The 27,529-nt window shown below is 37.6% G+C and overlaps 1 protein-coding gene across 5 annotated transcripts in view; it reads right to left on the bottom strand.

Annotated features, from left to right (window-relative positions):
* LOC150109341 (BLOC-2 complex member HPS3) overlaps positions 1–27,529 on the bottom strand; it is a 386,547-nt gene that overhangs the window by 283,922 nt on the left and 75,096 nt on the right. For all 5 annotated transcript variants that reach the window (XM_090407481.1, XM_090407512.1, XM_090407505.1 and 2 more), the window contains exon 6: positions 15,593–15,726. In XM_090407481.1, the coding sequence (XP_090263607.1) occupies positions 15,593–15,726 (134 nt within the window). The remainder of the gene's footprint in view (positions 1–15,592; positions 15,727–27,529) is intronic.

The following is a 27,529-nucleotide window of genomic DNA, read 5'->3' as shown; positions in this document are numbered from 1 at the left end:
TGGAATTTCTAAAATTCTTGAGAGATAAATGTCTTAGGCAACATGTAATAGAGCAAACAAGAGTTTTGGAATTGGTCATAGCATCAGAAGAGTTGATAATAACTGAGCTGACATCTCTCCCACCAGTGGGAAAGAAAGACCATATGGTTTTGACTGGGAAGATGAATAGACATGCAGGAGTATCAAAGAGATGGGAACATATGTGGAATTATAAGGCATGTGAATATAATAGTCTTAGACATCAACTTGGGGAAGTTATATGGAGGGAAAAATTGGAAGGCCAGGATACCATTAGTGCTTGGAAAATTGTGAAGGAATATTTGTTAGCGGTAATAGTAGTAAACTGTATTCCACGAGTGAAGAAGAGGACACAATTCGGCGTAATGTGGATGATCAACAATATTAAACAGAACTGCATGCGAAAAAGAGGCTATGGAAGAGATATAAGGAGACAGGTGAAGAGAAGATGCATGAAGAATGTAAGACACAGGCCAGGAGAGAAACTAGTATGGTAAGGAAGGCAAAACTGGAATATGAGAAGAGATTGGCCCTAAGATCCAAAGAAAATCCTAGAGAATTTTTTAGCTATGTGGCCAGTAGGAGGAGAAATGAATGTGGAAGAATAACATTGTGGGATAAAAATTGCAATAGAGTGACTGATGCAGAGGACATAGTGGAATTGTTCAATGAACACTTTATTGGAGTATTTCATCCTGGAGGAATAAATTTTAATACTAGAGGAATAGGTTAGGTTCGAGGTTGAAAGGTGCAGGAGGAGAGTGTGTTCCAAATACTGAGTACTCTGGATGTCAGTAAAGCTGTGGGACTGGATGGTATTTCGTCACGAGTTTTGAAAGAATGTGCTAAAAAACTGACAGCTCCTTTGACCTGGCTTTTCAATGAAAGTCTGGCTACGGGAAAGGTGCCCAGGGAATGGAAGAAAGGTAAGATGGTGCCATTGCATAAGGATGGTAGCAGACTGGATGTGTTTAATTATAGGCCAGTTTGTGTGTCATCAGTAGTTGTTAAGATCTTGGAGAAAGTAGTGAGGGACCATACAACATTGGGCAGATGAGGATAATGTTATGTGTGAGAGTCAACATGGATTTGTGAAGGGCGCTCTTGTTTTAGTAATATACTAGCATTTTATAATACAGTTAAAAGAGCAGTAGATGAGGGAAAGGATTATACTGGCATTTTTTTGGACTTAGCGAAGGCATTTGACAGGGTGCCACATGATAAGCTGATATTTAAGTTGCAGCACATGGGTCTGAATGTCAGTTTGGTGAACTGGATTCAGGATTGGCTGTACGATAGGTATCAGAGAGTTGTGTATGTTGGGGCAGTTTCAAGGAGCAGAGGGTTACAAGTGGGATCCCACAGGACTTGGTACTGGAACCTATATTGTTTAACCTTTATATCAATGACATTGTCAGTGGATTGCAGGGGGATATTCAGTTCTTTGTAGATAATATGAAGCTGAGAAGGGTTATTAGTAATAGTACAGATGTGGTAGCCCTGCAAGAGGATTTGAATAAGCTAGACAGATTGGCAAATGAATGGGGGGGGGGGGGTAATGCAGCAAAATGTAAGGTCTTGAGGTTTGGGACACATCGATGGGACGCTGCATACTCTACTGGAGGAAGTAGGGGAGACAAGAGATCTGTGGTTGATGATTGATAGAAACCTGAAATTTAAGGGACATATTGCAAAGGTGGTAAAGTTAACACAGATGATTGCTGCAATAATGAGAAGGAACATTGACCTGCAGAGATAAAAGAATTATAATTCCGTTGGATAAGACTCTGATCAGACCATACTTAAACTATTGTTCTCAGATTTGGTCCCCAGGATTTGATGGGGATAAATTAACTGTGGAAAGGGTACAAAGGTGGATAACAAAGATGATTTCAGGACTGTACAATGTTAGTTATAAGGATCGGCTGAGGGAATGTGGACTGACTGCAGAGTTTGGTGGATAGAAGAAGGAGAGGTGATATGATTGAGACTTTTAAACTCTTGTGAGGTGGTTACAGGGTTGACTAGGGAGTTTTTTCGCTTGGTTGAATAGTGGGGAGTGATGACAAGTTTCCATCCCTGGAAGTTATGAAAGGAAACTGTGAGCAAGAGGGTGAGAAGTGGTTTCTTTGCATGGAGGGTGGTTGAACCATGGAATGCATTGCCTGATAGAGGGGTGAGAGTGTGAACGGTCAATCAGTTTAAGGAGTGGTGTGATAGACATTGTGTTTCTTAGGAAGGACCTCCCACTAGGAGTCTTTTGACTCCATGGGGCCCTGAATAATAATAATAATAATTATGTCCATATAAGGTATTGATGAAAGAAGTAATAGCAGTAATTGTTTTTAGGCATTAAATAATAATTATAGTTTTTAAGTAAATAGTTTTTAGAGTTGTAGTTAAGTTGTTGCATATGTGTGTGGGGGGGATATGGTGAGAGAACTAGGATACAAAAGTGGTTTGACAACAATAGTATTCTCTGTGTTAGTCAATGGTTTGTTAAAGGAAGTCATGTTTTACTGGCTTACTTATGGCTTATAATAAGGTGATGAATGTAATCAACAAGGGAGATGCATAAACAGCGGTATACTTAGATTTTGCAAAGAATTTTGACAGATTGCTGCACCACAAGTTGGTAACTAAATGAAAACAGATGGGTTTAGTTGCTAGATTAGTGAGCTGGAATAGGTGACTGGCTGTCAAACAGTCAGCAAGTTGTGTATGGAAGTGTGATATCTTGGAATAGGAAGGTTACTAGTGGGGGTGCAGCAGGGGTCTGTTTAGGGACCATTGTTATCTAACTTGTATATTAATGATATTGGAATGGGTTTAACTGGAGGTTTATTATTATTATTATTCAGGCCTCCATGGAGTCAAAAGACTCATTGTGGGAGGTCCTTCCTAAGAACCTAAAGTCTGTCAAGACTCATCGAGGGGAAGTCCCCCCCTAAGAAACACAAAGTCTATCATACCACTCCTTAAACTCATTGACCGTTCTTGCTCTCACCACTCCATCAGGCAATGCATTCCATGGTTCAACCACCCTCAAAGCAAAGAAACCACTCCTCACCCGCTTGCTCACAGTTTCCTTTCGTAACTTTTTCGTAACAGTTTCCTTTAGAACTATTTACAGATGATGCAAAAGTGGGGAGCATGATGAGGAATCCCACAGATGTTGTGGTCTTACAGGAGGGCTTGAATAGATAGTATGAGTGGGCAAGAATGTGGAACTGTCAGCTCAATGTAGAAATGTGTAAGGTTTGAAATTTGGTAGGCAACAAGGGATGCAAAGTATACACTTGGTGGGGAAATTTTGAAGGAGGTTAATGAGAGAAGAGACCTGCAGTGGTGGTGAGTAAGGATATGAAGTTCACCTTTCTTTTAGGCTTACACGGTGATCCGAATACATTTTGGGAATATAAAATATAAACCAAAATCCACATTCGACGTCTCGACCTTTATATCAATGTTATTTTCTGAAGCATATATACTATATACAGAGAAACAAGTTGCACTACAATCTACATGGTTTGTTAAAGTTACTCACAACCATTACAACAATTATTGGCCTGACCTCTGGTGAAAAAAAAAAAAAAAACTTACTACATCAATGCTAGTGTCCTATTATTAATATTATCTATTGGTTGTAAAATTACATTGAGAGCAACAACAAGTCTATATATATATATATGAGTAAACATATAAACCTTATACATATTATACATATAAACATATATAAAGATTATAAATATATACAAACAAACACCATGATTATACATATATATTCACCAGTTGGCATGGGATGGTTTCCAATACTAGCTGAAGGTTGCCTAGAGTCCTGACGTATGCTGGATACTAAATATTAAGTAGGCTGTGAATGTGTTCCATCCAGATTCCTCGAATTTTATGCCACCATTATTGTTGATATTTGGATGGTTTATCAGAATTTCGCAGGCTTCCTTAAATTTTCTTTCAATACCAGGTTTTTGTATGTTGTAAAGAGCGGGTACTTTTCCAGTCAATTTGGTGTAAGATGTTGAGAGTTGAGAATGTGATCTGAGAGGCCTGCCTCACAAAAATGGTTATATTTAATGTGTCTTATGTATTCTTTCTTACATATAGGGATTGTACGTCCTGTTGTATGGTTACAGGTGCAGTGGATGCAATAAACTCCAGGATGTTGCAGTGGAAGGAGAGGATCCTTAGAGGAGTTGAATATGTTTTTAAGTTTTGTAGGTGGTTTAAAAGTGGCATTGAGATTATATTGGCATAGTATTCTGTTGACTTTTTCTGATAACCCTTTAATGTATGGGATAGCTATGGTTTTACTGTAATCTAGATTCTTTTTTGATGATGTTTTATGAAGTACTTTAATAATAGTATTTTTGTATATATAGCCATTGTATAATAGCCATTATTTATAAAAGTGTCACTGATGATTTTTAGTTCCTGTTTCAGAGCTTGCTGGTTAGAGCAAATTGTTATAGCTCTGTTTTTAAGGGTGTTAATGACTCCATATTTTTGTGATGGGTGGTGGTATGAATTAGCATGTATGTACTGGCCATTATGTGTGTCGGTTTGCGGTAGACCGTGAAGGATAGACTGCCTGAAGGAAGACGTGTGACCAATGTGTCCAGGAATGGGAGCGAGTTCTGATTTTCAATTTTGATCGTAAATTGTATGCGTTCATGTTGTTTGTTCATCTACAAATTTTTCCTACAAAAAGAAGGTATGGCCATGGGCTCACCACTATCCCTCCCAATCGCCAACTTCTATATGTAAACTTTTGAGCAAAGTGCTCTTGATTCCTCCACTCTAAAACCCCACAGTGTGGCTTAGATACATTGACAATGTGTTCGTTATCTGGCCACATGGGCGACAAATGCTAAACACATTCCTTAGCCACCTGAACAAACATACCACTTAGCCAAGAAATTAGCGTCAGCACTCAAGGAGTTGGTTGGTCATTCCCCTTCCTACATAAAGAACACACAATGCTTTATAAACAAAATTAAAAACATAAAACTCGACAAGGATGACTTATTAGTCAGTTTCGACTTTTCTGCCCTTTTCACAAATGTCTCAATCAATGACACAATCCTCCCATGGAAGAAATTTCCGCCCGACATTACGGCCCTCTTTGTCCATGTACTACGTTCCAGTTACTTTGTGTGGCAAAATAAATTTTACCTACAGAAAGAAGGTACTGCCATGGACTCGCCACTATCCCCTCCCCCCCCCCAATCGCTAACTTCTCTATATAAACATTTGAGCAAAGTGCTCTTGATTCCTCCACTCTAAAACCTACAGTATGGCTTAGACACGTTGACGATGTGTTCGTTATCTGGCCACATAGGCGACAAACGCTAAACACATTCCTTAGCCACCTGAACAAGCAACATTAATTCATTCTATTTACGATCGAATTGAAAATCAGAACTCGCTCCCATTCCTGGACACACTGGTCACACGTCTTCCTTCAGGCAGTCTATCCTTCACGGTCTACCGCACACCGACACACACACACACACACACACACTGGCCAGTATATACATGCTAATTCATACCACCATCCATCACAAAAATATGGAGTCATTAACACCCTTAAAAACAGAGCTATAACAATTTGCTCTAACCAGCAAGCTCTGAAACAGGAACTAAAAATCATCAGTGACACTTTTATAAATAATGGCTATATATATAAAAATACTATTAATAAAGTACTTCATAAAACATCATCAAAAAAGAATCTAGATTACAGTAAAACCATAACTATCCCATACATTAAAGGGTTATCAGAAAAAGTCAACAGAATCCTACACCAATATAATCTCAATGCCACCTTTAAACCACCTACAAAACTTAAAAACATAATCAACTCCTCTAAGGATCCTCTCCTCCCATTGCAACATCCTGGAGTTTATTGCATCCACTGCACATGTAACTTACCATACATTGGTGAAACAAGACATACAATCCCTATACGTAAGAGAGAACACATAAGACATTAAATATAACCATTTTGGTGAAGCAGGCCTCTCAGATCACGTCTCAACACCTTACACAAATTGACTGGAAAAGTACCTGCTCTTTACACCATACAAAAACCTGTAATGGTATGAAAGAATGGGGGGGGGGGGGGGTGGGGGGGGGGGGGGGTGGGGGGGGGGGGGGGTGGGGGGGGGGGGGGGTGGGGGGGGGGGGGGGTGGGGGGGGGGGGGGGTGGGGGGGGGGGGGGGTGGGGGGGGGGGGGGGTGGGGGGGGGGGGGGGTGGGGGGGGGGGGGGGTGGGGGGGGGGGGGGGTGGGGGGGGGGGGGGGTGGGGGGGGGGGGGGGTGGGGGGGGGGGGGGGTGGGGGGGGGGGGGGGTGGGGGGGGGGGGGGGTGGGGGGGGGGGGGGGTGGGGGGGGGGGGGGGTGGGGGGGGGGGGGGGTGGGGGGGGGGGGGGGTGGGGGGGGGGGGGGGTGGGGGGGGGGGGGGGTGGGGGGGGGGGGGGGTGGGGGGGGGGGGGGGTGGGGGGGGGGGGGGGTGGGGGGGGGGGGGGGTGGGGGGGGGGGGGGGTGGGGGGGGGGGGGGGTGGGGGGGGGGGGGGGTGGGGGGGGGGGGGGGTGGGGGGGGGGGGGGGTGGGGTAGTCAATTTGTGAGCTGTTGTTACCACTTCTAAATGTTATTAAATGTTCTTCCCTCTTGAAGAAAAACGAGTTCACAATTGCCAGATCAAACGCTACTGCAAAGTCCACAACCCTCTCTCCTTCCTGGTTCATCATTCCCACTCCGTGGCCACCATGCACCCTTTCACAGTCTCTATTCTGTCTCCCTATGTGCCCGTTCAAGTCTCCTCCGACAATCACCATCTCATTTTCTTCCAATTCCCTCATTTCTTCATCTAACACGTTCCAGAACTCATCTTTTTCCTCTGCTGTACAACCAACTTGCGGGGCATATACACATAATACGACCACCCGCTCTTCTCCAAGACCCAATTTCATTCGCATGATCCTGTCGTTCCTTCTACCCACGTCCAGTACTTCACCCTTCATTCTGCCACACACCACAATTCCTACACCATTTCTTCCCTCGTTATTCGCTCCAGAGTAGAACAATTTATATCCATCTCCCAGTTCCTTTGCCTTTCCCCCTTTCCACCTTGTCTCCTGCACACATAAAATGTCCAACTTCCTCTTCCTCATCATGTCTGCCACCTCTCTTCCCCTTCCAGTCATGCTTCCAATATTCAGTGTTCCCACTCGCAACATCCTCTCCACCTGCTGGGCTCGCTTCTTTAACCGCACCCGCCCTTGATGCGGTAGCCCTCGTCCACTTCTCACAGCTGTAGGGCGATGTGGCTGCGCGTCGCTTAAGGGGTACGCCCTAGCCCTTATATCATTTTCTCTTCGACTCATAATCATAGTTTGAGTTGGCACTGAAGTTTTACGACCGGATGCCCTTCCTGACATCAACCCTCGCATTTATCCGGGCTTGGGACCGGCACCTATTGAGGCTAGCTTGCCTCCCTCGGTGGCTGCATAAGACGAAATGACTTAGCAAGATAGGAAAGACTCACCCCTAGCCCTCGAATACTCTAATAGCATCAGGGGGAAGGAGCAAGGAGCAAGTTCTCAAAACAGTAATAGAAAGTAAAATTACTGGAAAAAGAGGAAGAGGTAGAACTTCAATGAGATGGATGGATGGTTGATGTGTCTGGAATGACTGATCTTCAGAGAGTTGAAGCCTCCAAAAAAAGCATACGACAAGACCACATGGCAAGGACTGGTGTGGTACATCACTGAGCATATGAATGACTATATGGCATCTGTTGATATCCAATGAACATATGGATGATGGGATTTCAAAATAAAAATCATCTAGCTTACATATTGCTGATACCATACTGTACATCTCTAACATAACCACAGCAGGAAATGTTTGAGTTTAATTTCATGTAGACTATATTTTAACATTTACAACATAATATTTTCTTGACTTGAGGTAGATTAATTGTTTTCTCTTATGACCTGTCTCTAAAAAGCAACAGTTATAAATTTAAAATTCATCACTTTATATAAAAAGTTAAATAATCCACATCTTTACAAACAAAGAATCTACTTTTGTTTTTTATTTTTATGGCAACTTATTTGAAATACTTCAAATTTGCATTTAAAATGTATTTCTACAATGTGTTTTAATAACTTTTCAAGAGTTGTCCTTTTCCCATAAAATGCTTTATTGAAAAGTCATTTATTTTCTATTTAAAAATTATTTTATAATGCACAAGTTAATTATCAAATTATTTGAATTAATAAAATTCTATGAATTCATTTTATTAGTATTTGTAAAATTCAATTTGTAAAAATTAATCATTAAATAAAAAATATTATTTAATGATTTGATTTTTGCAAATTAAATTTTACAAATAACTATTGTTATGGCCTTACTAATGTTATGTCCTTAGAGGAGGACTTGAATAGATTGCATGAATGGTCAGGTAAGTGGAACTATCAGTTCAATGTTGGAAGTTTATTTTTCACTAGGTTAGACTATAATAAATTTAGTTTAATCCTTTATCCCAGTGAGAGCAAACAAAGTTTGCGCCTGAAAATATCTTCAGGACTGAATATAGTGTTGCACTATCTTACCTTGGTAAGTAGTACAACACCAGGCAACTCATAGCAAAGGTGAAACAAGCTACCAACACTCCTATCCCAGTATCTCGAATAATGCAAAACACATCTCCTTGTGGATATGTATACTGTTATGCATTAAGGGATTGGCCACTACCCAGACTAGTTTCGACCTTTATTGAGGTCTCTTCAGTGGGAGCCAGGCCTAGAGTTGGAGATACCAGGCAGAAGTAGTAGCAAGGTCATCTTTACCTATAGGAGTTGCCAAAAGGTTTGCCACCTTTTTGTTGCAAAGTGCAAGATTTTGAAATTTAGTAAGGAACAATGGGATGCAAAGTATACACTTAGTGGGAAAACTTTAAAGGAGGTAAAGGAAATGAGAGATTTGGAAGTGGTGGCAGACAAGAACCTGAAATTCAGAGGCCACAATGCACAAGTTGTGAAGACATCACATCGGATAATGCAATGATGTAGAGAACCCTGATGTGCAGAAATAAAGAAGTTATGATTCCATTGTATAATGCTTGTGCACAATGATCCTTATCATTGTGCACAGGTTTGGTCAACAGGTTTTCATGGTGATGAGGATATGTTAGAAAGGGTCCAGAGAAAATTCACAAAGATGGCTAGTGGTCCTTAGTAAGTGGGAGTATGAAGAGAGATTGAAAGAATGTAAATTGCAAAGCCTCATGAACAGGAGGAGGAGGAGGGGAATATGATTGAGACATTAAGTTAGTCAGGGGGTTCAACATAAGAAGCCTGAATGGCAAAGAAAAGGAGCTAGCTGAGGAATTAGATGAGTACCAGATTGACATAATAGGGATGACTTAAACAAAAAAGACAAAAACTGGTGAGATCTTTCTGAGCAATAAATACAAAATGCTATATTCAGGCAATGACAATCAAGAAAAAGAAGCGGTAGCCATAGTATTCAACACAAAATACGAGGCTAATCTTCTTGAATGGCAGTCGGTCTCAAGTAGAGTAATGTGGGCAAATATGAGAGTGGGGAACTGGACAATGAGACTTATTTGTGCCTATGGTACCACAGAAGGTTCTACTAAGGTAGAAGTGGAGGAATTTTTTGAGGCTTTAGAAAAAGCAACTGACACAATGAAAAAGAAAAAGTTGTTCCTTGTTGGGGATCTAAATAGCAGAGTAGGAAATGATTGTGAGACATACAATAATATTTTGGGAAAATTTGGAGAAAAGAGCAAAGCTAATAATAATGGCAAATATCTGTTGGATTTCTGCTCAGGACATGGACTGGTTATTACTAACACCATGTTCCAACATAAAAATATGCATAAATTCACATTGAGAGAAGAGGGAAGGAATAAGAAAAGTCTCATTGACTATGTTATTGTTGATAGTGATGTTTTCTCCCTGGTGCAGGACACCAGAGTGTACAGAGGATTTGAAATTAGAAGTGATCACTATTTAGTGTTGAGCAGGATAAAATTGAATTTCATATTGAAAAGAATAACATGTAAGAAAGTTTTAAAGCGAATAGAAGTTGAGCAGCTCTCAGATGTGAACTGTAGACTAAAATACACAAAGATTATTGAAGAAAAAACAAAAGAGTTTGAGAACAGGAATCAAACCTTGGAGATTCAGTGGCAAACTCTGAAGAAAACATTGATTGATTCTGCCAGAGAGGCATGTGGTGAGGTTGTCTGCAAGAATGAAAAAATCAGAACTCCCTGGTGGACACAGGAAGTTAAAGAGGCAGTGAAGGAAAAGAAGAAAGCATATCAAAAGTTTCTGTCAAATAAGTCAGCTTGTGCTCTCAGAGAAAACAGAGACAAATGCAAGAATGCTAAACACTGTGTAAAATTAGCTAAACAAAAGTCATCGGAGGACTTTAGCAAAAACATAGAAAATGAATATCAAGAAGGTGACAAAATATTCTGGAGGTTGTTGAAGAAGCTCAGAAATGGAGGAAAGAGTGCAGTAAAAGGAATTAGAGATGATAAAAGTGATATGAAAACAGGAGAAAGAGATATCCTTGAAGTATAGAGTAATTACTTCGAAAAATTGCTAAATGAAACATGCAGTGATAGCACAGTGGTAAAAAAACACTCAACAAGCATACAGTCAGGAATACATATCCATACTTGAAGTAGAAAAAGCCATCAAAGGCTTGAAATATGGAAAGGCAGCAGGAGTAGATTATATTCGACCAAAAATGCTGAAGTATGGTGGTATAAGAGTCTTACAGTGGCTGCACTGTTCAGAAAGCCTGGACAGAGGGACGAATTCCAGATGATTGGAATAGAGCTCTCATAGTACCATATATAAAAAGGGAAATAAAATTGAATGTGAGACTTACAGAGGTATTTCCCTACTCAGTGTTCCTGGCAAGATCTATGCAAGTATACCTGAGAAACGGTTGAGAAGAATTGTGGAAGAAAAGCTTGGTGAAGGACGAGCTGGATTCAGAACAAATAGAGGCTGTCAGGATCAGATCTTCACTTTACGAGAAATAGTTGAGAAAGCATGGGAATATAACAAAGATCTGTATTTAAGTTTTGTCGATATGGTAAAGGGCATATGACAAGGTGCCAAGAGAGAGCTATTCAATACGCTACAGTTATATGATGTCAATAGGGCATTATATCAAGAAATAATTAGTCTTTATTTGAGTTGCAAGTAACCAATTAGAATTGAAGGAAGTACAGGAAGATGGTTTAATGTTATATCTGGTGTGAGATAAGGATGTACATTATCCCCTCTGTTATTCATTATCTATATGGATCACATTATGAAGGAGTGGTATTAAACATGATATCAAAATTGGAGATGTTAATGTCAGCTTTTTGCTTTAACCGGATGATGTTATATATCTAAATAAATCTGCTACAAGTCTGCAAGATTCTCTGACTAAATTGAATAGCTGTTGTAATAGATATGGTATGAAGGTCAGCAATAAAAAGACAAAGACAATGAAAATAGGCAGAATCATTGAAAATGTCAACTGTGTTGTGAATGGAGAACCTGTGGAACAAGTGAAACATTTCAGCTACTTAGGCACGATTTTTACTGAAGATGGTAAATTAAATATAGAAATAGACAACAGAATCAACAAAGCTGGTACAGTAGGAAGTCAATTGAATAAATTCATATGGAATAGGAGAGAAATTACTCGGAACACTAAATTAGCTGTATACAAGACAGTGTTCAAAGACTGTATTCAGTTTTAACTTATGGATCTGAGAGCTGGGTCAGAAGTAAAACACTTGACCAAACACTAGAGACCGCAGATATGAGAATCCTGAGAAAGATTATAGGCGTGAACAGATGGCATCAATGGCAATATCATATTAAAAACGAGGATATAAGGAAAGAACAATACTACCATATCCTGTACACCCAATGAAGGTACATGGCAGGAATTTGATGATGATGATAATGTCATCATCATCATCATCAAATTCCTTCCATGTACCCGCAAGGGGTGTAAAGAATATGATAGTACTACATGAAAAAATTATATCATTATAACTTCCTATCTACAATTTTCCTCCAAATCAGTCTCTTACTTGTCAAGACTCCAACATTATCAGATCTTATATTTCTATCGTCTAAGGCACTTTGTAACATATCAATCCACCTATATCTTGGTCTTCCTCTGGGTCGTTTTCCTGCCAAACTGGCAGAGAACACTTGTTTTGCTAATCTTTCCTCGCCCATTCTGTTTAGGTGACCATACCACCTGAGATTAGCTCTGCTAATGCATTCCTGGATGCTGACAATGTCAAGTTCTTTCCTAATATCCTCGTTTTGAATATGATATTGCCATTGATGCCATCTGTTCACGCGTATAATCTTTCTCAGGACTCTCATATCTGCAGTCTCTAGTCTTTGGTTAAGTGTTTTACTTTTGACCCAGCTCTCAGATCCATAAGTTAAAACTGAATACAGTCTTTGAACACTGTCTTGTATACAGCTAATTTAGTGTTCCGAGTAATTTCTCTCTTATTCCATATGAATTTATTCAATTGACTTCCTACTGTACCAGCTTTGTTGATTCTGTTGTCTATTTCTATATTTAATTTACCATCTTCAGTAAAAATCGTGCCTAAGTAGCTGAAATGTTTCACTTGTTCCACAGGTTCTCCATTCACAACACAGTTGACATTTTCAATGATTCTGCCTATTTTCATTGTCTTTTGCCTTTTTATTGCTGACCTTCATACCATATCTATTACAACAGCTATTCAATTTAGTCAGAGAATCTTGCAGACTTGTAGCAGATTTATTTAGAAGTATAACATCATCCACATAAAGCAATGAGCTGACATTAACATCTCCAATTTTGGTATCATGTTTAATACCACTTTCCTTCATAATGTGATCCATATAGATAATGAATAACAGAGTGGATAACGTACATCCTTGTATCACACCAGATTTAACATTAAACCATCTTCCTGTACTTCCTTCAATTCCAACTGCTGACTTACAACTCGAATAAAGACTAAGTATTGCTTGATATAATGCCCCATTGACACCATATAACTGCAGCGTATTGAATAGCTTCTCTCTCTTGGCATCTTATCATATGCCTTTTCCAAATTGACAAAGCTTAAATACAGATCTCTGTTATATTCCCATGCTTTCTCGACTATTTGTCGTAAAGTGAAGATCTGATCCTGACAGCCTCTGTTTGGCCTGAATCCAGCTTGTTCTTCACCAAGCTTTTCTTCCACAATTCTTCTCAACCGTTTCTCAAGTATACTTTCATAGATCTTGCCAGGAACACTCAGTAGTGAAATACCTCTGTAATTCTCACATTCAGTGTTATTTCCCTTTTTATATATGGGTACTATGAGAGCTCTACTCCAATCATCAGGAATTCATCCCTCTGTCCAGGCTTTCTGAAGTATGCAGTGCAGCCACTGTAAGACTCTTATACCACCATACTTCAGCATTTCTGGTCGAATATCATCTACTCCGGCTGCCTTTCCACATTTCAAGCCTTTGATGGCTTTTTCTACTTCAAGTATGGATATGTATTCCTGCCTGCATGCCTGATCAGTGTTTTTTACCACTGTGCTGTCATCACTGCTTGTTTCATTTAGCAGTTTTTCAAAGTAATTACTCCATACTTCAAGGATATCTTTTTCTCCAGTTTTCATGTCACCTTTATCATCTCTAACTCCTTTTACACCACTCTTTCCTCCATTCCTAAGCTTCTTCAACAACCTCCAGAATATTTTGAAACCTTCTTGATGTTTTTTTCTATATTCTTGCCAAAGTCCTCCCATGACTTTTGTTTAGCTAGTTTTACACAGTGTTTAGCATTCTTGCATTTGGCTCTATATTCTCTAAGAGCACAAGCTGACTTATTTGACAGGAACTTTTGATATGCTTTCTTCTTTTCCTTCACTGCCTCTTTAACTTCCTGTGTCCACCAGGGAGTTCTGATTTTTTCATTCTTGCAGACAACCTCACCACATGCCTCTCTGACAGAATCAATTAATGTTTTCTTCAGAGTTTGCCACTGAATCTCCAAGGTTTGATTCCTGTTCTCAAACTCTTTCATTTTTTCTTCAATAATCTTTGTGCATTTTAGTCTACAGTTCACATCTGAGAGCTGCTCAACTTTTATTCGCTGTAAAACTTTCTTACATGTTATTCTTTTCAATATGAAATTCAATTTTATCCTGCTCAACACTAAATAGTGATCACTTCCAATTTCAAATCCTCTGTACACTCTGGTGTCCTGCACCAGGGAGAAAACATCACTATCAACAATAACATAGTCAATGAGACTTTTCTTATTCCTAGCCTCTTCTCTCCATGTGAATTTGTGCACATTTTTATGTTGGATCATGGTGTTAGTAATAACCAGTCCATGTCCTGAGCAGAAATCCAACAGATATTTGCCATTATTATTTGTTTTGCTCTTTTTTCCAAATTTTTCAAAATATTTTTGTATGTCTGACAATCATTTCCTACTCTACTATTTAGATCCCCAACAAGGACCAACTTTTCCTTTTTCATTGTGTCAGTTGCTTTTTCTAAAGCCTCAAAAAATTCCTCCACTTCTACCTTAGTAGATCCTTCTGTGGGACCATAGGCACAAATAAGTATCATTGTCCAGTTCCCCATTCTCATATTTGCCCACATTACTCTACTTGAGACTGACTGCCATTCAAGAAGATTAGCCTCGTATTTTGTGTTGAATACTATGACTACTCCTTCTTTTCCTTGATTGTCATTTTCTGAACATAACATTTTGTATTTATTGTTCAGAAAGATCTCACCAGTTTTTTTTTTTTTTTTTTTTGTTTCAGTCACCCCTATTATGTCGATCTGATACTTATCTAATTCATTAGCTAGCTCCATTTCTTTGCCATTCAGGCTTCTTATGTTGATAGTACCCATCTTTAACTCTGGTGATGTTGAGTTGGGGTGTGCTTTCAGATTTGTTCCAGCAGTTTACTTTTCGCTGTTCGCCCTGGTCCCTGCCAAAAAGAACGGGGGCCTTGTTTAACCGGGGCGACGCCCCAGTCAACATGAAATTTTGTCATGTTGTACCATCATTTTTTATTTTGGTATAACCAATAAGAATACAATTTGGTTGGCTAAATCCCAAATTACCAGCCCATCCTCGTTCAGTATCCAAGTAGATACCCAACAGGGTGCACCACGAGAAGGTGAGGATTGGACATTAGGTCAGAGTCCCTGGTTGGTTCTCCGCATTCCTTTAAAGGCTATGTGGAGGTCTCCTCTCAGTTATACAGCTTTGACCCTTAAGCACCCCTGATGATAATGTATATAATAATAATATTATAATATAAATTAAATATTATAAATATAAATAAAATTAAATATTATAATAAAATATTTAATAAATCATTAAATGCAAATACTTTATATAAATTATATAGAAAGTGTTAACTAATACTGATTTGCATTTATTAAATTATTTTATATACCAGCTTACTCTGTACTACTTGAATATGAATCATCTATGGAAGACACCAAAATGAGATGCTGGTTTGACATCAAAAGTTTTTCTACTCCAAGGAATGGCCGGAGACCAAGTAAACAAACAGCTTCTTCACTATTAGGGCATGCCTTAAAATAAATAAATAACACTGTAACTGTAATAGACATCAAACTGCATAGTCATCTTATACAAAACACTACTAAATAGTTTTATTTTACTATCATTATCACCTGCAACTATTAAACAATAAACTGAACAAAAATTAATAAAAGAAGACAAAAATAAATATGAAAATTTTAAATCTTCATTTAGCATATTTTATAACAAATTTTAATGAAAGCAATTTTTAATGAAAGCATTAAAATCCAGCATACTTTTGGGAGAGGGAAGGAAAATTAAATGATTTTAGGTTAAGGATTAGAAACCATAATCATTTTCTATTTTAAAATAAAACAATAATTCATCTAAGAATGTAACCTTAGATTTCTTTCTGACTTCAAAATTGTTTTTAAATAACACTATCATCACTAATAATAATTATTACTTGCAAGTAACTAATTAAGAAATTATAGACAGAAAATTTATATAATAAAGCTATTCTTATAAACTCAATAAAATTTGTTTTTAACTGAATTTAAAAAAAAAAAAATTTCTTATAAAAAAAATATAAGAATGAGTTAAAGATTACAATTTTCAAGCAAAACAAAGAATTGTTCATGAGTGTTTTTTTTTATTTTTTATTACTGGAATTCATTATAATGTCAAGTCTTTCATTGCAGCAAATGTAGAAATCAAAGGACTTTACTATGGCAGACAGTTAAGTATGATACAGAAAATTTCCTTTAGAATTAAAATAATGCTATGGGGAGGGAGGGATAGCTGGGATAATTTTGTTAACATGCTATAATGTGTGATGACTGAAACATATTTTGAACATTGTACTTTTAAATACGCTATTTACTTTTTAGAGACATATGATACTATGATAGTGCAAAAAAAAAATAATTTCATTACTAATATTAAAACTTTTCTTCCAAATGATTCCTTGATTTATCAGTTTTTTTGTTTTGTTTTTTTTAAATTTGTACTGTTCTCAGCCTTCTGTCTTCTAAGACAGTCTCCTAACTAAAATAATCCATCTGAATTCACGGAGTAGCAGGCCTCGTTGGCAGAGTGGTTAGGGCATATGCTCTCCAGCCAGAAGGCTGCTGGTTCGAATCCCACCATGGGCATGGATGTTTGTGATTATCTGTAAAAATACTTGTAGTGGAGGGAGGGGGGAGTAGATAGCATTGGTGTAGATGATGTGGTTGTTGTAGTTGGTGGATTGAGTGGTGGAGAAGGAGAGTTGTAGAGTAGGTGCCCTCCCTCGATGAGTCTTTGGACTCCTTGGAGGTGTCATGTAATAATAATAATAAAAGAAAAAGGCAAAGGAGATCATGGATGTTGCTACAGAAGTAAGCAGGGCTGGCAGTACAGCTTAGGGCATAAAAGGCAATGCACCTGATGATAACGGTATGACAGCAGATGAGCAAGGTAGCAAGAATACATTTGGCATATGTGGCAACGAGAAAGTAATTAAACAGATGAAAATGGAGTTGGTAATTGGATTAAGCATATGAGGGATTAACTGAGGAGAGTTATAGATTTGCATGAACTGTGGGGAAGAATGGGATGAAAGATGGCCTTTTGAAAGAGATATCGAATGATTGAAGACTAGCCCTTTGTGGTAATTCAGTGATTATAGGAGTGATAATTGAAAGGTGCACAAAGTATTGTTTTCAGGAGGTTGAATGAGCAGGGTGAATGAAGCATTGGATATGAGGAGCAAGTGAGCAAAAGTTAGCAGTAATAGTAAGCACAAATGAGTGGATTGGCAACAAGGAGAATATAAGGATGGATTTCAGGAGGTTGTTAAGGAGAGCAAAAGATAGCAGTGTGATAGATAAGATAGTCAGGTGTGTTGCCCAAATATGATAATGATGAGTTGAGAAGGCAAGTAAGGATATGAAAGGTATGCTAGCAGAGTTGTGAGAAGAAAAGCGTTCCTTTTGTGAATGTAGGGTGAATTTGAGGAACAGATGTATAAAAGAGATGGACTACATTTAAATTGATTTAGTCTGAATTAGCTGGAGAAACTGTTCCTGCAAAAGAAAGTAACGAATGAAGTGAATGGAAGACATGAGAAAGCCAGAGGTGAAAAGGAGGAGCATATGATAAAAGTTTGTGAATGGAGAAATGATTGGCATAAATGAAGAGAATAAAAGAAAAGAAACACAAGACAGAGTAATGGGGGGGGGGGGAAGAGCAGGGAGACATTGTATGAAAAGTAGATAATGGTTACAGGAGTGGATGTGTAAGTGTGCAAGAAAGAATTAAGATAGTCAGGATTGTGGAAGTAATATTTAGGTCTTGGGGAGAGGTGTAATATTAGTGATGATAGAGGGGAACGGGTGGGGGAGGGAGGCATATCCAAGAAGTGAGGTCAGTGGGACGTGTTATAGAAATAGAAATGAGCTAGTGTGTATACTTATGAATGCCAGAAGTATTCGAGATAAGGGGATAAAACTGTAGCATCAATAGAGTTCATTCCCCAAAAAACTATTGGATTAAGTGACATGATTGGATGAATGATATTCTGACAAGAATAGAGAGAGAAGGATGTGTAGTTTTTTTGTGAAAACAATACAAGGAAATAGGGGGAGGGATCAGGGTTGCCAGCGAGACATGGTGTGAGAAGTGTAGATGATGATTACAGAAGCTGATGTGAATGCCTAATGAGGATGATAACAACTGGTTATCTCATCACAGAATGTTATTGTAAATGAGATGTCAAATCTTCCTACAGCAAGCAAGATAGCAGTTGTGCCCATCTAAGTTGGAGATGCAATAAGCTGCAAATAGTGAAGTGACAGTGGTTCTGAAATAGTATTTTTTATAGTTTTATGAACTGGAGGTGGACAGAATGAAATGTTTAGTAGGGTACTGGTATAGGTCATTGATAATGACCACCCTATATATTATCAGGGCCAATTCCCTGGTAATATGCAGGATGGTCAGAAGGAAATGCATAGGCAAATAGGTCTGGCTAATAAGAAAAGGATGATCATTACGGGCAATTTCAGTTAGAATAGAACAAAGAGACAATGTCTGGAACCAAACAGAATGAATTTCTTGGTTTTTGAGGGAGAACTATCTCAGGCAGTATGTAACAAAGGATACACACTTTCTTATTACAATAAGGTACAAATGCATTTGACAAGGGGGGGGGGTTAGATTTTGCAAAGGCCTTTGACAGATTGCCATATGACAGGCTGGTAATTAAACTGAAACAGATGAGGTTGGATGGTAGATTAGTGCATAGGTTTGGAGATTGGCTGTCTGATAGTATTATAAAATTGTGTATAGAAGGAGTTTTATACAAAAATAACATATATACCGATTTTACTGGTAAACAAAATTCACTAAAAATACTTGTGGATTAATAGAGAAATTTTCATATTTTTTAATTTGGAAATAATATATTTTGTATATTACTGAATATTGTCACCTCAAAGGGTTTTGTAAAAGAACAGAAAAATAAGTGTAAGATTAATTGTGTCTAAATAAACTTTTTAGTCACCGGTAATTCCAGATGGATTTAAGGTATTAACTAATGACCTGGGCAACTGCAAACCTCAAAAGTCAACATTGCAAAGGGGGGGGGGGGTTCCCACTGTAATGCAACAACCGAAAAAAAGGTGGCGGGTGCAGAACAACGTAATATCCAGAGGATTACTATGTAGCAGAACCCAAGGTCATCGGCAAGATATAAAGGAGGTTTGCTACGGCAACTGCGGGTTTTTTTAGTGGTTCCTTGGTCAGTGAGAAGTTTTGAGGTCATGTGGGATTCCAACCAGAAGTTACGGGTTCCGGAAGCTGAGGTCCCGGAGTCGAGAAGTACGATGATACGACGCACGTTATGGCAGCAGAGTTTGATAACATCTTGGGAAATGATTTCTAATCGCCATTGGAGACCTGCATTCCAGATAGAAAATGCCGAGAAAGCGACATGACTAAGATAAACGGTTTCAGAAGAAATTAGATGTCGAGTTTTCATGCCACCAAGATCCAAATGCTTGCCGATATTAAGCGGAGCTCTCACAAAATCCCAGAGATGATATCCAAGTGCAGTACTAAAGTTGGACGGTAATAGAAAGAAGTAATTTCAGGGATCATTCAGAAAAGACCAGACACCTGTTCAAAGTAAGATTTTTCCTTTGTTTAGCTAGAAATAAGAAGATTGTGACAGTGATTTATTTAAGGAACTTGTTTTATAGTGATACTTGAGGACTTTATGCTGATATCTGAAGTATTTTATATGTGAGAGAAGGTCTGGCAAAAAATTTAAGGTGAAACATCGAGTATTTAATGTTATAGCTATTGCCTAAACCTGCAGAATGTTATTTAAAAATTGATCTGAGTATTACTAATGACCTGGGGCAACTGCAAACCTCAAAGGTCAACATTGCAAAGGGGGGGAGGTTTCCCACTGTAATACAACGACCGAAAAAAAGGTGGCGGGTGCAGAACAACGTAACATCCAGGGGATTACTACAAGTTTAACGACAGAAAATTATAGACACGTGGTCTTACTAGAATTGATTATGATAAGGAACTAAATTGTAAACGTAATCATTAGTTGTGATTTGAAGCATAGAAGCTAATTTACTTAGTACTTAAAATTGAACCATTGTACATTTCATTGATGTTAAATAAATTGTTTTATTGTTTAAATAACTTGCCTGGTTTCAATTTCCAATGCACTACTCATAAATTTGAATCTGTGTGAGCCTTAAAGGTAGATATTGTAATGACTGCATAACAGAAAAATTAAGTTGCTAGATTAACTTAGAATTAGGAGAGAAAATTCCGTATTGTTTACTGTGTGTTATTTTTCGGAGGGAGATTCAACTCCCACCCACAAATTTGGTGGCACAGCTAGAAACTAAATAAATTTTCCAAATTCAGTTGAGAATAAACACCAGTGGGTCAGACAAAGAGATTGGCTCTGGCCTGAGGTGATTTTTTTGTTCTGTAAGTTTTGTACACATGAGCTTTATATTATTTGCAGCCATAAGTCACAAGTATAGTAAAGGTTAAGAAGAAAGGTTTAAATGAGATAACTATAGTTTTAAGAAAGGCGCAGAAGACAAGATATAATTGAAGATTTAATAACATATTTAAAATAACCAACATTTTAACAGTATCAAGTTGTGTATGGGGAAGCGAGATCCCACAAGAAGAAAGTTAAAACCGATGTGACCAGGGGTCTATTCTGGGGCCAATGTTTAATTTATATGTAAATGACATTAGAAAGAGCTTGAATGATGATATACAGATGTTTGCAGATGATACAAAGTTGGGGAGAGTTATGAGAAGTATAACAGAAATAGCCTTACAAGAGGAGACTTGAATAGACTGGGTGAATGGACAAGTGAGTGAGTGAAGCTACCAGTTCAATGTAGCAAAGCATAACGTTTTAAAATTTGGGGAGCAGAGATGGGATGCAGAGTATACAATTGGTGGGGATTCTTAGAGGAGATGAAAGATATGGAGGGTGATGGTGGATGAGGACCTGAAATTTTGGGGACATTTTGATAAAATTGTGAGAGCAGCACAGTGGAAAACCAGGTCACCTGGTTTTCAAAAGGATGAAGAGATGTTGAAGAGGGTTCAGAAACAATTGACTAAGGTGGTTTGGGGTTTTTGGAATGTTGAGTATAAGGACGGATTGAGGGAATGCAAATTGCAGAGCCTAGTGGATAGGAGAAGGAGACAGGGGATCATGACTGAGATGAAAGTTGAGGAGTAATTACCAGATTAATGTGGATGAGATTTTTCATAAAAGGCTGTAGACAAGGGAATAACAAGAAGCAATCTCTGGAAGCTATATAAGGAAGGTGTGAGCAAGGGGGGGGGGGGGTTGTGTGGTGGATGATTGGGATAGGATGCACTGTCTGAGTGGTGAGTGCTGAGACAATGAATGCATTTAAGTCACCATATGGTGAGCTGTGTGTGTGTGTGAGAAAGTGGAACCCTCCCCCCCATGATGAGTCTCTTGACTCCATGGAGATCTAACGATAATCTATTGCTTAACCTTCCTCTGGAATCTTTTTCTCATATATTTCCAACATTTTACAGACTGAAATATCTCTTATCTATTCATTCCAACCATTAATAAAATTTTAACTACTTTTGTATTTATATAAAATAAGTGAAATTTTAATGCACACTTTAAATATCTTTAAAAATGTACAATTCTGCGCCTATTTGATTAAGAACATGACCTTGACAGTACAAGGCTAGAGAAAATTGTTGCTATATAAATTTTTAGACCCGTTGCTTGTTTTCTTCTGATCCTCTGCAAATGACTCAAATGAAACAAAAACAATGGCTTGGTAAAATTATTTTAATGATTGCAAATTTTTCAAAAAATAAAAGAATAATAAAAATTGTCCATTCAGAGTAAAAGAAAAATTGGTGTATGACCATATGAAAAAACTAAATCAAACAGATGTTTATACAAAACATCTGTCTGATTGTTTTTTTAATCGTTACTCATTAAATTTGTTCAACTCTAAATTAACATTCTGATTAGTAATTTCTAAAATAGGCAATGATTTTCTTACTTTTTTTTTTTTAATGTGATGTCTTATTAATATGTCTGTAAAATCTTTTAAGTACCTGTATAACACTCTGTGGGTTGCTTAAGGGTCAAAGCCAAATAACTGAGAGGAGACCTCCAATCACTTTTCAGGAATGCAGAGAACCAACTGGGGCTTCTGACCTAATGTCCAATCCTCACCTTCACATGGTGCACCCAGTTAGTAAGGTATTTACTGGGTACTGAATAAACAAGGATGGGCTGATAATTTGGGACTTAGCCAACCAAACTGTACTCTCTTTTGGCTTAAACTACAAATAAATATGATGGTAAAACACGATGAGATTTCATGCTGGCTAGGGTGTCGCCCAGTTAAACAAGGTCCCTACTGTTTTCCTCAAGAAACTAGGGCAAACAGTGAAAAGTCAGCTACTGGAACAAGCTCCAACTCAATATCAAGAAGAAGAAGAGCAAATCCAACATCAGAAGAAGAACTGAAGATAAAAAAAAAAAAAAAACCATCAATATAAGGAGTATTAATGGAAAGGAAATCAAACTTGCAGAAGAAATGGAAAAGTACCAGATGGACATAATTGGCATTAATGAGACAAAGAAAACAAAAACAGGTGAGATCTTACTAGATAATAAGCATAGGATGTTATTTTCAGGCAATAATGATCAAGGAAAGGAAGGAGTGACCAACAGCATTCAATACCAAACACGAAGGCATCAATGGCAGAATCATACTAAAAATAAAGATATTAGAAAGAAACTTGACATTATTAGCATTCAAGAATGTGTCAGCAGAGCTAATCTAAGGTGGTATGGCCACTTAAATAGAATGAGTGAGGAAAGGTTAGCAAAAACAGTTGTTTGATACCAAGATGGCAGGAAATAGATCCAGAGGAAGGCCAAGATCAATCGATTCAGTCAGAAGTGCCTCAGAAGCATGGAATGTTAGATATGACAATATTGAAGTGCTCACCAGTAATAGATTGATTTGAAAGAAAATTGTTGATAGGAGATTAATAATAATGTAAACTTAATCATGTGGTGTTATCATAGTAACCTGATTTCATTGCAGAAATTGACAAATTTGTCAAAAGAGAAATCCGAAATGATCTGAGAAAATTCAATATAAGACAATAGAAAATAGAACCTCACTAAAAATAGTCTTTCTGAAGGCAAAAAATAGATTCCCTGTCTTTTAGATAAAAATGGAAACACAACAAACAATAGAAAAGAAATTCAAGTCCATGCCAATGATTTTTACAAAAACCTTTATACAACCCATATACTTGGATCAAATTCAACAAACAACAGGCATATGTGCTTTTCAACTATGGTTGGACAATTTATTATCATTACAGTCATCCCTCGACTTGCATCTGTTCGAGTTACATCATTTCAAAGATATATTCATGATACCATAATGGAATAATAACGAGTGTAAAATAAAAAGGTTTTTAGTGGGATTTTCTTTCTTGACTACTTGCATAATAACTATAACACTTTTTTTGAAGGGTAGTCAAGTGAGTTTTAATTTATCGTCCTACATGTTTCATTTTTACTATCAGCATCTTTAGGGAATATAATTGGTAAGCTATATGAAGGTAAGAGACTAGGTTTTTAACTGATAGTTCCAATTCATACAAAATTAGTATTGTGCGAGACAATGCATGTGTCTCGGGAACATGATTTATTTGTTGCGAGACATAATGTAATTGGCGTGAAAGTTCATTTCTTGGATGTTTAGTGATCTGATTAAAGCTTTCCAAATTTCCGATAGGATTAGACCTTGATTCTTATTTAGGTTTCCTGTTGAACGGGCAACCGTAGCAGCCTCTTTGAAGGTTCTGGAATGATAATTCTCTTCTATATAAGGCATATGACTCTTATCCCACTCAATGAGATGGTTGGTAGAGGCAAAGTGGCAAGAAAGGCCTGAAATATCTTGTCTGTTGTTTCTGACATATCCTATGTGTTCCTTCTGTCTCATTTCAAAGCTTCTAGAGGTCTGACCAACATAACTAACACCACAAGAGCAAGGTATATTATATACTCCAGAGTACTTGTAGAATGGATGAGGGTCTTTCAGTGATCTTAAAAATTTCCGAATCGTATTGATCGGCTTGAATGCTACTCTAATATTGTGTGGTTTTAGAAGGATAGCCAATTTTTTGGAAATGCTGGTGACAAATGGAATAGTTATAGTACTGATGTATTGGGTGTCATCACATTGTCTTTGTGATATATCCGAAAAGAGAATCTTGTTGCAGAGTCTTTTGGATAACCATTTAAGGATAGCTCTCTGGATATTGTAGTTAATTCTTTGTGTAAGTCATCTTGGTCCATTGTGTAATGTATAGCTCTTTTCTTAAGCATATGGATAATGCTAAGTTTCTGGGATATATGATGTGACGAGTTGAAATGGAGGTAACGTCCAGTATTTGTAGGTTTTCTATACACAGACAGGCTGATACTGTTATTGGTTTGTTTCTTTATTAGGATGTCTAGGAATGGAAGTATTTCATCTTTTTCAATTTCTAATGTGAATTTGATGGTATGGTGGAAACTATTGATTTGGTTGAGATAATTCATTAGTTCTTCTTTCGTGTGATTCCAAATGATAAAGATGTCATCAACATATCTGTACCAAGTTTTTGGTTTTGGGGTAATTTGAGATAAGATTTTATCCTCTAGGTCTTCCATGAATAAGTCATCACAAGAAGGAGAGAGGGTGGGCTACCCATGGCTAATCCGGTAAGTTGTTTGTAGACTGTTTTTTGCCAAATGAAATAGTTCAAAGTTAAACAATGATTGAACAAAGTAGTGATGTTTTTTGGAAACAAGTTGTCTAAGATGTTGATGACTTCCACAACTGGAATGTTTGTAAATAAAGATGTGACGTCAAGGCTTGCTAGTATATCATCTTCAGAGATAGGGATGTTTTTTTAATTTTTCAATAAAATGTTGTGAGTTTTTAATATAAGTATCCGAGTTGTGAATGTGTTAAAATCTTGGCTAGATATTTAGACAGTTGGTAAGTAGGAGAATAGATTCCATCAACTATTGGACATAATGGTATACTTTCTTTATATATTTTAGGAACGCCATACAATCTTGGAGTCAATGGGTGTGCATGGATTTTAGCTTTCTTGTTAAGTCTATAGGTCAGTTAGTCATTCCACATAATAGTTCATTTGTGTCGTTATGGTTTTTTTGCATAGGATCTGTACTAAGAACGTTATAGGCAGACGTGTCTGATAATAGATTTTTAATTTTTTCTTCATAATCTTTTGTATTTAAGATAACAGTATTGTTGCCTTTGTCAGCTTTAAGTATGATGATGTCTTTATTATTCTTTAATTTGAGTAGTGTTCTTCTTTCCATTTGGTTAGAGTTAGGAGATCTTGACGGAGCAGAAAGGATAATGCTGCTTTTTAATCTTAAGTCATTAGCTATTGGGTGTGGAAGTATACTTATTACTGTTAAGTCCCTAACCCCTATAACTCTGTTGATTTAATGTGTCGACTTACGTCCTGCCTGATGGAACAGAACCCCGATGTAAGTCAAAGGACGACTGTATTACTTAAACTGTACAATAGAATCCTAACAGATGAGACTTTCTCTAATCGATGGCTAAAATCAGAAATAATTCTTCTTCACAAAAAAAAAAGGCATAAAATCAGATATAAACAACTACAGGCCTATAAGTTTACTATCACACAATTATAAAATTTTTATAAGAATAATTCTCAAAAGAATTTGTAACCATCTGGACTCTGAACAATCATATGAACAAGTGGGTTTCAAGAAAAAGTTTTCTACAATAGATCAGCTGCACACAGTCAATCAAATAGAAGAAAAATATTTAGTTTAGAATACAATAAACTTTTATATATGGCCTTCATTGACTATAGCAAACCATTTGACTCCATAGAACATTACCCTCTTTTCAGTGCTTTGAAAGACATAGGAATCGAGGAAAAATACATCTGGCTGCTTCAAACCATTTATGAAAACAGTGAGGTATCTATCAGGTTGGAGGGAAGCAACAATTTCTTTAGGATGGAGAGAGGCATCAAACAAGGTGATTCGATCACTCCCAAACTTTGTACAGCAGCCCTCGAAGACATTTTCATGGATCTGGACTGGGATGATTATGGTATTAATATTCAGGGGAAGATGTTAAACAATCTATGTTTTGCAGATGATGTAGTTCTGTTTGCTGAAGATGGTTCACAACTTAATCTGATGATCAATGAATTAAGCATAGGTCTTAACAATAAATTATCATAAAACAAAAATATTGACAAACCATGAATATCAATTCTTTCTTTGAATTGAACATCATGAACTGAATTGTTCATCTCTTCATGAACATCAATGTTCACATCGATGTTGAAAATACTATAAAAGAATATGTAAAGAACTACAAATACTTAGGACAAATGATCTCTATGTCAAATTGCTTTGACTTTGAAATCCAGTGTAGAAACGACAGTGCTTGGAAGAGCTACTGGGGAATAAAGCATTGGATGAAAGGGGAATCTCCCCATTTATTAGATATGATTATCCTATCAACTTTGACTTAAGGTTCCCAGACTTGGGCACTCACCACTACACAGACAAAAAAAAAGCTCCAAGTTTGCCAAAGAGCTAAGGAACAAGGACCTAAGATACCTAATAAAAATAAAAGATGTCATTTGGAAACCTAAGAAATCAAAATGGAATCGGACAGGTCACTTGGCAAGATATCAAAATGATAGATGGTCAAAGAGAGAGCAACAGAGTGGCTGCTGAGAGAAAAAGATGGAGAGATTACATCAAAAAATGGCTTGGTGTCATGTGGACAAGAGTGGCCCAGGATAGGAGAGAGAGAGTGGGAGAGATTAGGGAAGGCCTTTACCCTGCAGTGGGACATTTAGGCTAACAACAACAACAATTTGCTACAAGTGGACAATGAAGCTAGAGAGTGGATAATGGTAGACAGAGTCAAAATTTGAGATACATCACTAAGGTCGTTTAAGTAACTGTGTTAGATGACCACAATATCAAAGAGAACACTAACTTGTAGGAATAAGGAAGTTATTCTTCCATGGTACAAGGCTTTGATATGACCATTCTCTTGATCACTGTACTCAGATATGGTAATCTGAGTTCAGAGGAGATGATGCTGTTGTAATATGGAATTAGAGCTGAAGCAACTAAAGCTATGAGGCCAGTGTATTATGTATGTTAATTGTATATATATATATATATATATATATTCTTCTGGCTGT

Source organism: Typopeltis vanoorti, chromosome 2 (assembly GCF_054136105.1).
Source record: "Typopeltis vanoorti isolate ZY-2024b chromosome 2, IOZ_Tvanoo_1.0, whole genome shotgun sequence".
Classification (NCBI taxonomy): Eukaryota; Metazoa; Arthropoda; class Arachnida; order Uropygi; family Thelyphonidae; genus Typopeltis; species Typopeltis vanoorti.
The sequence above is the reverse complement of the archived record's forward strand: the minus strand, read 5'-3'. Positions and strand labels throughout refer to the sequence as shown.